Below are 13072 nucleotides of genomic sequence, written 5' to 3'. Positions count from 1 at the left end.
AGCCATCATTGAAATTTACAAGGCAATATAGTTAAAAATCTAGTCTGTAAAAAAGAACAGACAACAACAACATTGGAACAGCCATTAAACATAAAATGTACCGACTAGATTGTTAACTATATTGCCTTATATATTTCAATGATGGCTATAATTTTGAAAAAGAAAATCTAAGTTAGTGCAGCAAGCATAATATCCTACTGCTAGAAGAATGGTAATGAAGCATCAAATGGCCATCACTAGAAATGGGTAAGGGGACCCGAAATATTTCCGCAGCATTAAAGAACACAGTAGTTTTCATTATTGTTAAAAGGGAGAAGTTTGGAATCACCAACACTATTCCTGGCCTCTTGGCTAAACTGAGTAACCGGGTGAAAAGGGCCTTGCTCATGGGGGTAACCAAGTACCTAATGGTCACTCTGACAGGGTCCCAGAGTTCCTGTGTGGGGATGGTAGAACCTTCCAAAAGACAAACCATTTCAGCAGCATTCCACCATTCAGGCTTTGACGGTAGACAGACCAAATGAAAGCTTCTTCTCAGTTAAACTCACAATGGCCAGCTTGAAACCCCCCTATAGGGCTCTCAGACCAAGAGAATCAGGATTCTCTGGTCTTACGAAACTAAAATAGACATATTTTTCCTGAATGGCCTGAATACTAAGCATCACGTCTGGAGGAAAAAGGGAACTACTCTTTACATGGCCAATACCATCCCTATGGTGAAGCATGGGATGGGAGCAGGAGTGGCTTTGTGACAGGTCTGAGAGTATCCCTGAGGAGTGGCTTTTTGACAGCGCTGAGAGAATTATTGAGGAGTGGCTTTGTGACAGGTCTGAGAGGATCATTGAGGAGTGGCTTTGTGACAGGTCTGAGAGGATCATTGAGTGGCCCAGCCAAAACAATGACTTGAACCTGACCGAACATCTCTGGAGAAACCTGAAAATGGCTGCACAGCGACGATCCCCATCCAATCTACATAGCTAGGGCGCATCACAGAGAGAAACAGATGACACATTAGAGCCTACCTTTAATTTAAGGGTTGAAATAGCTGTTTGCTCAAACTGTTCAAAAGCTAGTCAAATTTTAATAACAGACATCTGCATTAACTTGTGTAATTCTGGTTCTGTTAAGAAAGCACCAATGTAATCGATGGTCATTTTTCATGAGGAAGGTACAACACCTGTAGGAATACCACAGATCAGGAGTTCTGCAGCATGAATGTGTGGCTGGAAAATCTGCAGGGAATAAATTATTCCACTGAGTTGCCAATGCTATAACGAATTACTACGCGATTTTCTGATTTTCAATATGTACTTATAGAAGCTGAATCATGGTAAAAACGTTTATTTTACCAATTGATAGATTTTCGCCAGTTAGGGATTTCAAGATGTCTTTCTGGGGTGGATCACTGAAAATGTAGCCCTTTACGTGTCACACATTTAAAGTAAATTTCCATGTAGCTGTTAACTCACGGTCTCAAAGAAAATCTCCATCATGCGAGTCCTCTTCTCCTCAAGGCTGAGACCTTTCTTTTTAGACTGAAAAACAAGGAAAGAAATATTGCAAAATGACGTACCTCAATATATCTCATTACAAAACAAAATAGCAAGTCCACATTGCAGTTGGAAGCGACATATCATTCGCTTAATTTTACCTTACTTTGGCAAGGTGCTCCAGTTCTAGCTAAAATGTAGCCTAAATGAGCTAACGTTATGTACTGTTATCTAGCAACTTATATTACATAGTTCAGTCAAAGCTTCATGCCGAATGTATTCTAGCCGAAGCCAGTGCGCAAATGAGTTGTAGTGAAGAGAATGAGCGTCAAAATGTGTTTTCAACCTACCATTTTCCCATGTAAATTACCCACACGGACTGAGCAACTAGCAATGAATTTCCCGCGGTAGTTTAACTTGTCAACAAGGGTAGACGGGAAGGGTGATAGGCAGGGTTAGACTGTATACGGCAACCACCCGCGGACTGCACAAAAAACCCGCCCATATTTTTACTACACAATCCTATATGTAAATCGACCCGCCCAAGTCAATTTATATGGATGTAAAACATCGACAAAAGTTTTGTAGGCGTAAAAACCTTTTCCTAACTTGTAATTCGTTTTGTACTTGTAAATGTGTTTGCATACTTGTCACTAACTTAATATTTGGAATCATGCAATTCATTAATTAAACTTGTCAATGTAAAATACGGCCAGGTTTTGTCACAAAAATGTCGCTACACCTGTCGTTGTTTTACCTCGTACATTTTTGCCCGCACGCTGACATAAAAAATAGCCCAATTGTACAGGAAACCTTCCCACCTGGCAATACTTGTGATATGTAGGAAAGATAGATTGAATGCATTCTACACTTGCGCCCTCTACTGTCCTATTAGAAAAAGTACAGTACTGTCATGACAACAGGACGGTGTGGAAAATCCGGGTTGTTACTAAGCAGAAGGGACAGGATTCATCAGACTATAGAATTCAGCATTTTCCCCTCTGACAACCTCAGAGGCTGTATGTACATCTAAACAAATTACTGATTTGTTATTGATACATTAAGAAAATCTAAAGACTTGATTTATTGAAGTGACCAAAAAACATTTCCAAGAATGCAGTGCTTTATTTCTGTAATGTACATAGAGAAAATTTACATAAATTATGAAAATGTCAAAATATTTTTTCAACACACTGTAAGCATATTTTGTTTTTGGGTTTATCAGACTAGATTTCTGTAAGTGCAGTAAGACAATAGCAAAGCAGTTTTTGTGTGAAGTTGGAGAGTGAAATTATAAGTCTGTGCCTAATAAATAACAATGGGTTTGACATTCATAACAGTTTCTAAATTGCAACTACACAGTTGGCAAAATAAATGGTTTACATACACATAGGGATGGAATGTATACAACCTTGAAGTTGCATACCACGCTAGCTACTGATCTCAAAGCTTACAGATATGGGCACTTTTTCCATTTGGCATCACAGCATCAAAACTGACGAGGACAACAAATGACAGAACATGGGAAAATACAAAAAGGCTGCCTAAAAGTATGCAGATGAAAGTAATGAAATATGGAGAGCCAAGTGCTTTACAATCTAGATTGGGTGTTTTTCAAAGTGTGAACCTACATTTTAATAGGTCGTTTACTTACACTGAAATTATTCACATCAACTTATAAGCCATTGTATATTTATTGTAATGTCAATGTCTGCTACAGTATCTGAATACTACATTTGAGTAGAATCACTCCTTTTTGTTAACATAAACAAAAGACCACACAAATTGAGGATGGGAAGCAATAGTTCAATTTTGTAATATATTTTCCAATACTGTTTGTTACAAAGTTGTAAAATGGCTTATAGTGCAGAGTAGTAAGAATGACACAGAAAACTACATTGTGTATTTTCAGGACTAATTGAAAGTGAACTACACATAGCTAACTGTGAAGTATCCCTAATTGCAGGGCTACTCGAGCCAAACACCTGGCAGCTAATTACACTCAGTGGGTGTGCAAGTCTGTATATGCTTTATTAGAGATGAAAACCAAAACTGTCTCAGCCATCCTGGACTGAAGTTGAATAGCTCTGCTTTATTTTATGACTTTCATTTAGTTAACAAACATGCAAATGTTTGACTTTCTAACCCTGACCCAGAAATCAATGTTCCCTAATCCTTAGCCTTAAATCTTAAGTCAGTGTTTCCCAATCCTGGTCCTGGCTACCCCAAGAGGTGCAAATTTTTTGCACAAGCACACACACCAATTTTGGCCTACCATTTACACACTTGTTTGACGTAATCAAGTCTTTAATTTGAATCAGGTGTGTGACTAAAGATAGTGAGGCAAATATTTTTGCAGCTAGTCAGTTCAAAAGTCCAAGCAATTTATTTTCATTTAATTGGAGTCTTACTCATTTCAATAGACAGTGGTGACAGTAAACCAATTGTAGAAACAAGATTCATACTTCATATTCATTTCATGATAAACATTGTATTCTAGTTTTACATTAAGTGCCATGTCACAACAATAAATAACAAAAGGAAGGGTCCAGCCTATGACACCCATTTCTCATCATACCAAGCAGGATCCCTATAAACAAAAGGAATGTATTGTATTATCAGCTCCAGGCTGAGACTTCCCCTAAGTACAGGTGTAGGATCAGCTTCCACTCCATAAATCCTAAATGTAACTATTAGTACGGAAAATTAAACTGTATCACATTAAGGGGATGGTCAGAAACTTGTCAATCAATCTCCTTCCAACAATCCACGGAGATCGCAATTGTTTTCCCTCCCACTTGGATCACATTACCTTTTTTAATCATTCTCTCTCTTCACCAGGGCTAGTGTCAGAAAATAACTGTTTCTGGGGAAATACCGTTTTTTTATGAACTCCACAAGGGTCAGTGGTGGAAAAGGTTAAAGATCAGAGGTAATTAGAGGCCACAAAGACAACCAACAAGGTGAACAGCAAGCAGGAGGTTCTGTATGGCACAGTTACGGATGGCAGAGCTTAAGAATAGAATAGACACCATTCAGTCCGTACTGCGGATGGTGAGTGTGTATGTGGGCTACTGCAGGTAACGATAGACTTTAAAACAGTGGTTCCCGGAGTCGGCCACCACCACGTGGCCATCAGAGGTGAGGGCCAGGCCCTGGGGACCATAGAGAGGGTCTGCAGATGTGTTGATGTAGGACAGGAATGAACCACTACCATCAAACACCTGAAAGAAAGACAGAAAGAGAGAGAGAAAGAAAACTTCACCAAAATGATCTAACTAAAATACTGACCACATAATGCAAATCATTGAACATTAAATACAGTAGTGACTTAGCCCACTGACAAATTCAAATGTTCATTTGTTTATTAAAAATAAAATAATGCGGAGGTAAAAATAAAACAATATTACGATGAGTGAAAACCATTATTGTGGTATTAAAACAAGTCACTATTTTGTTTGGCCTCTCTTAGAATTTCACTAAAGCAAGTTGACATTTGACTTGGGACGTTTGTTTTCTTTCTTACCATGGTCGGGATTCTGAGGTGGTATCATGCTCCCGAAGGTAAAGTATGTTTATCTTTTCATTTCCTCAGAGTTCATAATACCATAAATTTTGACGAGATTGCCAACGAAAGTTGGCAAATGCACCTCCAAACCACTCACAGAAGGCAACAGACAGCAAGCATTTCACAGCATTTTCTTTCTGTACCCCAGTTTTGTTAATGTTTAAGTACTGTTCACAAGACGTAAATGACCTTATAGACAAAATAAGACATAGTAACTTTTTATTCTACAACCCCATTTCCAAAAAAGTTGGGATGCCGTGTAAAATGGAAATAAAAACAAAATGCAACGATATGCAAATCATTGTAACTCTATATTCAATAGAAAATAGTATGTAGAAAACATCAATTGTTGAAACTCAGAAATGTCATTGTTTCTTGGAAAATACATGCCCACTTTGATGCCAGCAACACATTTCAAAAAAGCTTGGACAGAGGCAACAAAAGACTGGAAATGTTGTGTAATGCTGAAAGATTTAACCTGGTGGAATATCACACAAATAATTAGGTTTATTGGCAATAAGTAACATGATTGGGAAATTAAAGATCATTCCAGAGAGGATGGGCTTATCAGAATCTTATCACACTGTGAAAGACTGCACTGGAAAATAGTGCCATCATTTAAGAAAAATGTATCACAATGTAAAATGTTTGAGATAGCATCATCTACAGTGCACAACACCACAACAAGTCATAAATATTCCACACTTGTGAATAAAATAAATTCGGCAGAGATCAATAAAGGTGGATGTGAGAAGGCGATTTGTTGCACTCCTAACCAGTGTCCAAACTACAGGAGAAGGTGTGACAGATATTTCTGCCATTGACTAGCAAATCACTGGTATCATTGGGAAGATCTGGGTGGAAAATTCCTAGATGGGAACACCGACATGTAGCTGTGGGAGTGCAGTAAGTTATCATTTGCCATTAGGCTAATCATAACATTTCAATCATAACTTCACATTCAAGAAACATATCAATAAAGACATAAAATAAAGTGAATTGATCAAGCCCAGTTCAAGTCATGTGGCCTAGGACTCATCTGCAGTAGCATACCAGAGTGGGTTTGAGGAGCTCTGCAGTTTGGCAGTGTTCCGTATGGTTTCGAGTGAGGACTGTAACGGCTCGTGGCGGTACAGCCGAGGCTGTCTTGCAAACACAATAACTGTTAAAAGAAACAGCATGAGGCCAAGAAGGTATATAACATTTCAGAAGTTTTATAGGAGACCTTGTTCCATTTTAGTGAAACGCATTTATTTTGTGTAGGCCTATTGAATACTGTTTTATTCAATTTGTGGTGAATAAGTATACATAATTGATGTTCTATTCATTTTCATTCTGTAAGAATTTTAATTAAAAGTCATTTCAGAAATATATTGTCAATTTTGTCAAAATTGCACATTGTAAGCCAACATTCAAAAACACAAAGAGCCTGTAGGTCATACAAATAAGCATCTTTAATTAAATCGGCATATGGTAGTGTATGGTAAAATATGCAATGTCAAATGTGTTGCTTAACAGACATGCACATGGGGCTATTGTCTCATCTTGTTTTCACACCATGGATGTGCCCATTGAAAGGGCTACATTTTACAACCTATTAGTCCTAACAGTTCTTGGATCAGCAAAAGGCTGTAGGGTTTTGACACTTGCTAGATCCGTAGCCTACAGGCCTGCGATGTTATAGGAAACAGTTTGCACATTCTTGTAGGCTATTCATATTTCTATCAATATGATTTTTCCCCATGTGTTTCAGTTGACAGTCCTCTACCAGCTTTTCCGAAATAGCATGGTATGGGTGCTAAACTGGCCTGCCTACAGTCCAGATCTGTCCCCCATTGAAAACATTTGGCACATTATAAAATGACAATTACAGCAAAGGAGATGTTGAGCAGCTGCAATCCTATATCAAGCAGGAATGGGACAGCATTCCACTTTCAAAACTGCAGCAATTGGTCTCCTCAGTTCCCAAACATGTTGTTAAAAGAAGAGGTGATGCAACACAGTGGCAAAGATGCCCCTGTCCCAATTTTTTTGTTGCTGACATCAAATTCTAAATCTGCCTATATGGTTTGAGGTGCTCTTTTCAATTGCATATGGTTGTACATGACTTGCAAGTCATTGCATTCTGTTGTTATTTACATTTTACGCACCATCCCAACTTTTGGAAACAGGGTTGTATTAAAGGTGCATTTGTATATTTATACTATGTTATGTTTTATAGTATTTATGAGCAAATAATAATGCCCATATAAATATTGTTAACTATTTAGTGTAAAGACTTTTGCACTGCACTTTGTTATAAGAAATAAAAATCAGTGGCCTAGGGTGGTCAAGAAGCCTAACATGGATCCCACTTTCCTCACGAAAACCTCACTTCCAGGTTTCCACGACTTGTGACCTCACCTGTATCCGGCTGTTGCCCCAGTCTGCCACAATGATGTTGCCATTGACATCCACGGCCACCCCTGTAGGGGCGTTGAACTGTCCATTCCCCTCCCCATTGGAACCGAACTTCAGCAGGAATTCTCCCTCTGTGTTAAAAACCTGAAGAGAAATACAAATATTTTTTCAGGTAGATTTTTGGAGAAAAAAATTATTCACAGGGGTAAAAATAACTTGTCATAAGTGAGATTACATTACCTTCACAGAATGATTATGGAAGTCTGTGACAATTATTTCATTGTTATGGTTGACAGCAGCAAAGTGAGGACCTGGAACAAATACAGGTAGGAGCAGGATTAAATGCATATTCAGTGTCAATGTAATCTCTACCCCTGCCTCATTCGGGTTTGCAAAAAAATTTATTATTAGATAAAAAGTCAATGTGATGTTTATCAAACAATGAAACAAAGCAAAGAATCTAATGACAGACAAGTACTAAAACACAATCACAAACACCAACTTCCAATTATTTCTTTATTTTTCTCTTTGCGCCAAGAATGTTTGTTCCTTTCTCCTCTGTGTGTTTATTTATAATAATAATTCAAAAAGTTTTTTTGGCTTGTGAGTTCCACAGAAATACTAGAAACATTTTCTGAAAGTTTTTAGTTCCTACCTAGGTTGCAACATACCAGAAAAGCAAAGATTAAGGAAATATGCAATTCTGTTTTTGAAGAACTGTGCTCTATTCATAACATCGAGTCAATAAAGTCATTACAACTTCTCTGCTGAAATGCTGTTCTGAAAGATGTTTTGGAGTGCCTTCCTACAGGCTATCGTTCATTAGGTGAAAATCTTTTGGTATATCCAGGGGTTGAGACTGCCACGCCACCTCTTTTTGTTCGGGGTTTAGAATGAGCTTTTTTCCGCCCCATACCGCTTTAAAAAATCCTATCATTCAGCATTACCTATCCTTCTTACGCGAGTGTGTAGTCCGGTCGCAGTAACAATGATTTAGTTAGGAAAAGGTTATGTTTGTTTCTCAAAGACTGATATGGTTCACCACAAACAAGGCATCCACAGTTTTCGATGGCCATTTTGCTGCCATCTTCACTTAGCTAGCTACTGTTGCACTGAAGGGATTATTCTCATGAGCACCTGTATAAGCCCCTCCCAAGTAATGAATATGATTGAGTTAATGTGTTTTGAGGCATTCGCCCAAGCAATTAATATGATTGGGTTCATGTGTTTTGAGACATTACGAAAAAAAAAGTTTTTCCCACCCGATTGCAGCAAAAATCCTGTAGGCATTCCCCAGGCCTAGCAACAAGCCAAGCCTGGTTTAAGAGGCTATGTTAACCCAAGTAATTACCATGAGGTTGAATGTTAAAAATAGAAATGGTAAACACAAACAGACACAAGACTGACAAAAGCAATGGGCTTCAAGACAGTGGGAAGGGCATGCAGGAATTCCCCCACGATAAAATACCCATTTACAGCTCAAAAGTGTAAAGGTCATGGTCACGGCCTAAAGGTCACTTGACTAGGGGCATTGTTGTTCTGCATGCAGAGAGAGAGGGGAGTGCAACACCATTACCATTGAGTGTACCTGCAAACTGCCGATCGCCGTTTCCGCGGTTACCAAACTTGGTGACCAGCTTGCCATTGGGCTGGAAGATAAAAACGCAGCACGCCTTATTGTCCACAACAATAATGTGGCCATTCCTGTCAACCGACACACCTTTGGGGCCCATCAGCTTGCCCGAGCCAATCTTAGTCTGGGTAAGGGTAGGGAGAGAAACAGAGAAAGAAAGCAGAAAGATATGTCTGTAAAAGCAGCTATGTTTCCTGAGGTCCACACAAAATATAGAACATAACATAAAATTACATAAAATGTATGTAAATGTCCAATAAAGTTATATAATGTGATACATATAGAGAATAACAAATACAGATAGTACAACTGTTAATTACTTTAAAGTCTGGCATTTGAATCAATCTCAAAGAAACATCCATTTCACAAGGCAGTGAGTCATACAATCTCTCAGCAAACAAACCTTTTTGAGGACGGCAGGTAGCTTAGAGGTGTTAGAACATTTGATAGATCAAATCACTGAGTGAGTCTGGTAAATGAAATTTTTCAGTCTGTCCTTGAACAATCCAGTTAAAATGTAGTTTACACTAATTGCTCCCAGGTTGTTGCTGTAAATGAGAATGTGTTCTCAGTCAAATTACCAGGCCAAACAAGGGTTTGAAAAATAAAGTCAAAATCATACAGTAAATTTGCTCCTAAATAAACACTTCAGTTTAAAAAGTGGTGCATCATAAGCAAGTTTTGAGTTCTGCATAATTGTCTGGAAGACGTTGGATGTCGAATAATTATATTCAGTTAAACAAAACTAGTTTTAATTATTGGCCCCCTATCTATTTCGTATAAAGTTTGGTTGGCTCTAGGATCGCTCTTAAAAAATATTGTGCCTGTGGCCAGAAATGTGGGAGTTTTTTGCCGGATCGCGTAAGCGGAGCCGGCCTTGAAGAGTGAATTTGACTCTCTGTCAGTCAGTGAGTGAGTGAGTGAGACGCGGACTACGGAACAACAGGTCCTGTGTTAGACTCCCGTCACAGTCAAAACACATTATACCATAGGATTTGTTCAGGACAGACAAAAACTTCCCTGGCTAAGACCTTCAGTAGCTACGTTATAGGAAGCCTAACAGGATAGACAAACACTTTGCTGGTGACACGATTCTCTCATCTTTTCACTTGACGAAAAAGTCAGTATTGATAGATACTGGATAATCCTGTACTAGGGTCCGTACACTGGCCCAGGGGCGTGACGGTGACCAGAAGGCTTGCTACTGTTCACCCTTGCTGTCTTGCCAGGTGGGCAAGACAGTTTGAATATTTGAATATAACACAAAAAAACTGGTGCAGTCATCCTTTGACAAACTTAGAAATATTACCAAAATAAGATCAGTTTTATCTTTTGAGGACACTGAAAAAATTATACATGCTTTTATTTCACCTCACCAACTTTAATACTTTGTTTACATGCCTCAACAATACTGTAAGTCCCTAGGTAAATTCCAAGTTGAACAGAATTCAGCTGCCAGACTTCTTACAAGGACTAAATCAAGGTCTCATATCACCCCAGTGTTGGCAGCTCTACAATGGTTTACACTTGAGTTCAGAGTAGTTAAAAAAATTATTTTAAACTTTTAAACTTCAAACTTTGCTTTTGTCAAAGAATCCTCCAGTTGCAGCAATTACAGGCTTGCAGACCTCTGGCATTCTAGTTGTCAATATGTTGAGGAATCTGAAGAGATTTCACCCCATGCTTCCTGTAGCACCTCCCTCAAGCTGGATTGGCTTGATGGGCACTTTTACATACCATATGGTCAAGCTGCTCCCACAACAGCTCAATAGGGTTGAGATCCGTTGACTGTTCTGGCCACTCCATTATACACACTGAATACCAGCTGAATGCTTCTCCCCTAAATAGTTGTTGCATAGTTTGGATATTGCTTTGTAGAAGAAAATTGGCACACATCATGCGCTGTCCACTGGGTAAGGCATAGCATTGCAAAATGGTTAAAACCTTCCTTCTTCAAGATCCCTTTTACCCTCTACAAATCACCCACTCTACCACCGCCAAAGCACCCCCAGACCATCACATTGCCTCGATCTTGCTTGACAGGTGTCAAGCACTCTTCCAGAATCTTTTCATTTGGTCTGCATCTGACGAATGCAGATGCAGACCATCTACTTTGTGATCCGAAAACCTCAAACTTAGATTTTCCTGTCCATTAAAAAAAAATCTAATCTTCCTCCGTCCAGACTCTGTGTTCTTTTCCCCATCCTAAGCTTTTCTTTAAATGGCTAGTCTGAGATATGGCTTTTTCTTTGCAACTCTGCCTAGAAGGTCAGCATCCCGGAGTCGCCTCTTCAATGTTGATGTTGAGACTGATGTTTTGTGGGTACTACTAAATGAAGCAGCCAGTTGAGGACCTGTGAGGCATCTGTTTCTCAAACAACACACTCTTCGTTTGTCCTCTGGTTCAGTTGTGCACCAGGGCCTCCCACTCCTCTTTCTATTCTGGATAGAAGCAGTTTGAACTGTTTTGTGAAGGGAGTAATACACAGTGTTGTGCAATATCTTCAGATTCTTGGCATGGTTCTCGCATGGAATAGCCTTAATTTCTCAGAACAAGTACAGACTGTTGAGTATCAGAAGAAGGTTCTTTCTGGAGATTTTGAGCCTGTAATCAAACCTACAATTACTGATGCTCTAGATACTCAACTAGTCTAATAAAGGTCAGTTTCATTGCTTCAGCTGTGCTAACATAATTGCAAAAGAAAATTGGAACACAGAAGTAATGGTTGCTGATAATCGGCCTCTGTACACCAATGTAGATATTCCATTAAAATTCACTGATCATCCTTGAAATGTTTCTAAAACTTGATTGGAATCCACCTTAGATTAATTAAATTTACTGGACAGTGGACATGTAAGGTGCCTATCAAAAGGAAAAATACAGCTCCGGAAAAAATTAAGAGACCACTGCGCCTTTTTCTTTGCCAGATGCGTTAAATTTGCTTAATTTTAACCCTTCTGTTCCTCACTCAAAATCTCCCTTTTCAACTTTTTTGGAAAGAAAAAGGTGCAGTGGTCTCTTAATTATTTCTGGAGCTGTATGTTTGAAACCACTAACAGTCGTCCTAGACCTGGCCACCTGGGCAAATTGAGGAAACAGGGAGAAAGGCCTTGGTCAGGGAGGTGACCAAAAACCCGATGGCCACTCTGACAGAGCTTCAGAGTTCCTCTGTGGAGATGGGAGAATCATCCAGAAGAACTACCATCTCTGCATCACTCCACCAATCAGGACTTTATGGTTGAGTGAGTAAAAGGCATATATAAAAAGTCTGCTTAGAGTTTGAGAAAAGGATTCTAAAGAGCTCTCAAACCATTAGAAACAACATTATCTGGTCTGGTGTAATTCAAGAATTCTCTGAACTCTCTCTCTGGTCTGAATACTAAGCATCACATCTGGAGGAAACCAGGCACCTCTCAACACTTGGCCAATACCATCCCTTTGGTGGAGCATGGTGATGGCAGCATAATGCGGTGGGGATGTTTTTTAGGGGCAGAGCCAGGGAGACTAGTCAAGATCAAAGTAAAGATGAAAGGAGCAAAGTACAGACATATCCTTAATGAAAGCCTGCTCCAGAGCGCTCAGGACCTCAGACTGAGGTGAAGGGTCACCTTGCAATTGAACAATGACCCTAAGCACACAGCCAAGAAAACACAGCCTGGCTTTCCAGGTGAGTGGAACAGCCAGAACCCAATCAAACATCTCCGGAGAGACCTGAAAATGGCTGTGCAGCGATATTCTCCATCCACCCTGACAGAGCTTGAGAGGATCTGCAGAGAAGAAAAACAGGTGTGCCAAGCTTGTAGCATTGCACCCCAGAACACCTGAGACTGTAACTGCTCCCAAAGGTGCTTCTAAAAATGACTGAAATTAAGATGTCTGAATACCTATGGAATACCTAATATATACCTAATGAATTTGCAAGATTTCTGAAAACATATTCATGCATTATGGTTTATTGTGGGTATATAGATTAGGGATTT

The 13072-nt window shown here is 39.3% G+C and overlaps 2 protein-coding genes across 12 annotated transcripts in view; both read right to left on the bottom strand.

Moving 5' to 3' along the window:
• The window catches only part of mnd1 (meiotic nuclear divisions 1 homolog (S. cerevisiae)), a 34363-nt gene extending 32373 nt beyond the window's left edge, over nucleotides 1-1990 (bottom strand). The window contains exons 1-2 of the mRNA XM_010899206.4: nucleotides 1841-1990; nucleotides 1470-1535 (exon numbers count right to left, since the gene is read on the bottom strand). Coding sequence (XP_010897508.2) covers nucleotides 1470-1535; nucleotides 1841-1843 — 69 coding nt within the window. The 5' untranslated portion in view covers nucleotides 1844-1990. The remainder of the gene's footprint in view (nucleotides 1-1469; nucleotides 1536-1840) is intronic.
• A 605-nt stretch (nucleotides 1991-2595) lies between these two features.
• trim2a (tripartite motif containing 2a) overlaps nucleotides 2596-13072 on the bottom strand; it is a 72659-nt gene continuing 62182 nt past the window's right edge. For 8 of the 11 annotated variants that reach the window (XM_034291136.1, XM_034291134.1, XM_034291135.1 and 5 more), the window contains 4 exons: nucleotides 9035-9215; nucleotides 7699-7769; nucleotides 7462-7602; nucleotides 2596-4714 (listed from right to left, as the gene is read on the bottom strand). In XM_034291136.1, coding sequence (XP_034147027.1) covers nucleotides 4562-4714; nucleotides 7462-7602; nucleotides 7699-7769; nucleotides 9035-9215 — 546 coding nt within the window. In that variant the 3' untranslated portion in view covers nucleotides 2596-4561. Of the gene's footprint in view, nucleotides 4715-6111; nucleotides 6221-7461; nucleotides 7603-7698; nucleotides 7770-9034; nucleotides 9216-13072 lie in introns of all 11 variants that reach the window. The other 3 variants (XM_034291140.1, XM_034291142.1, XM_034291141.1) reach the window with 2 other exon arrangements.

This window comes from Esox lucius, chromosome 25 (genome assembly GCF_011004845.1).
Source record: "Esox lucius isolate fEsoLuc1 chromosome 25, fEsoLuc1.pri, whole genome shotgun sequence".
Taxonomy (NCBI): Eukaryota; Metazoa; Chordata; class Actinopteri; order Esociformes; family Esocidae; genus Esox; species Esox lucius.
Note: the sequence above shows the minus strand (reverse complement) of the source record. Positions and strands in the feature narration are given on the sequence as shown.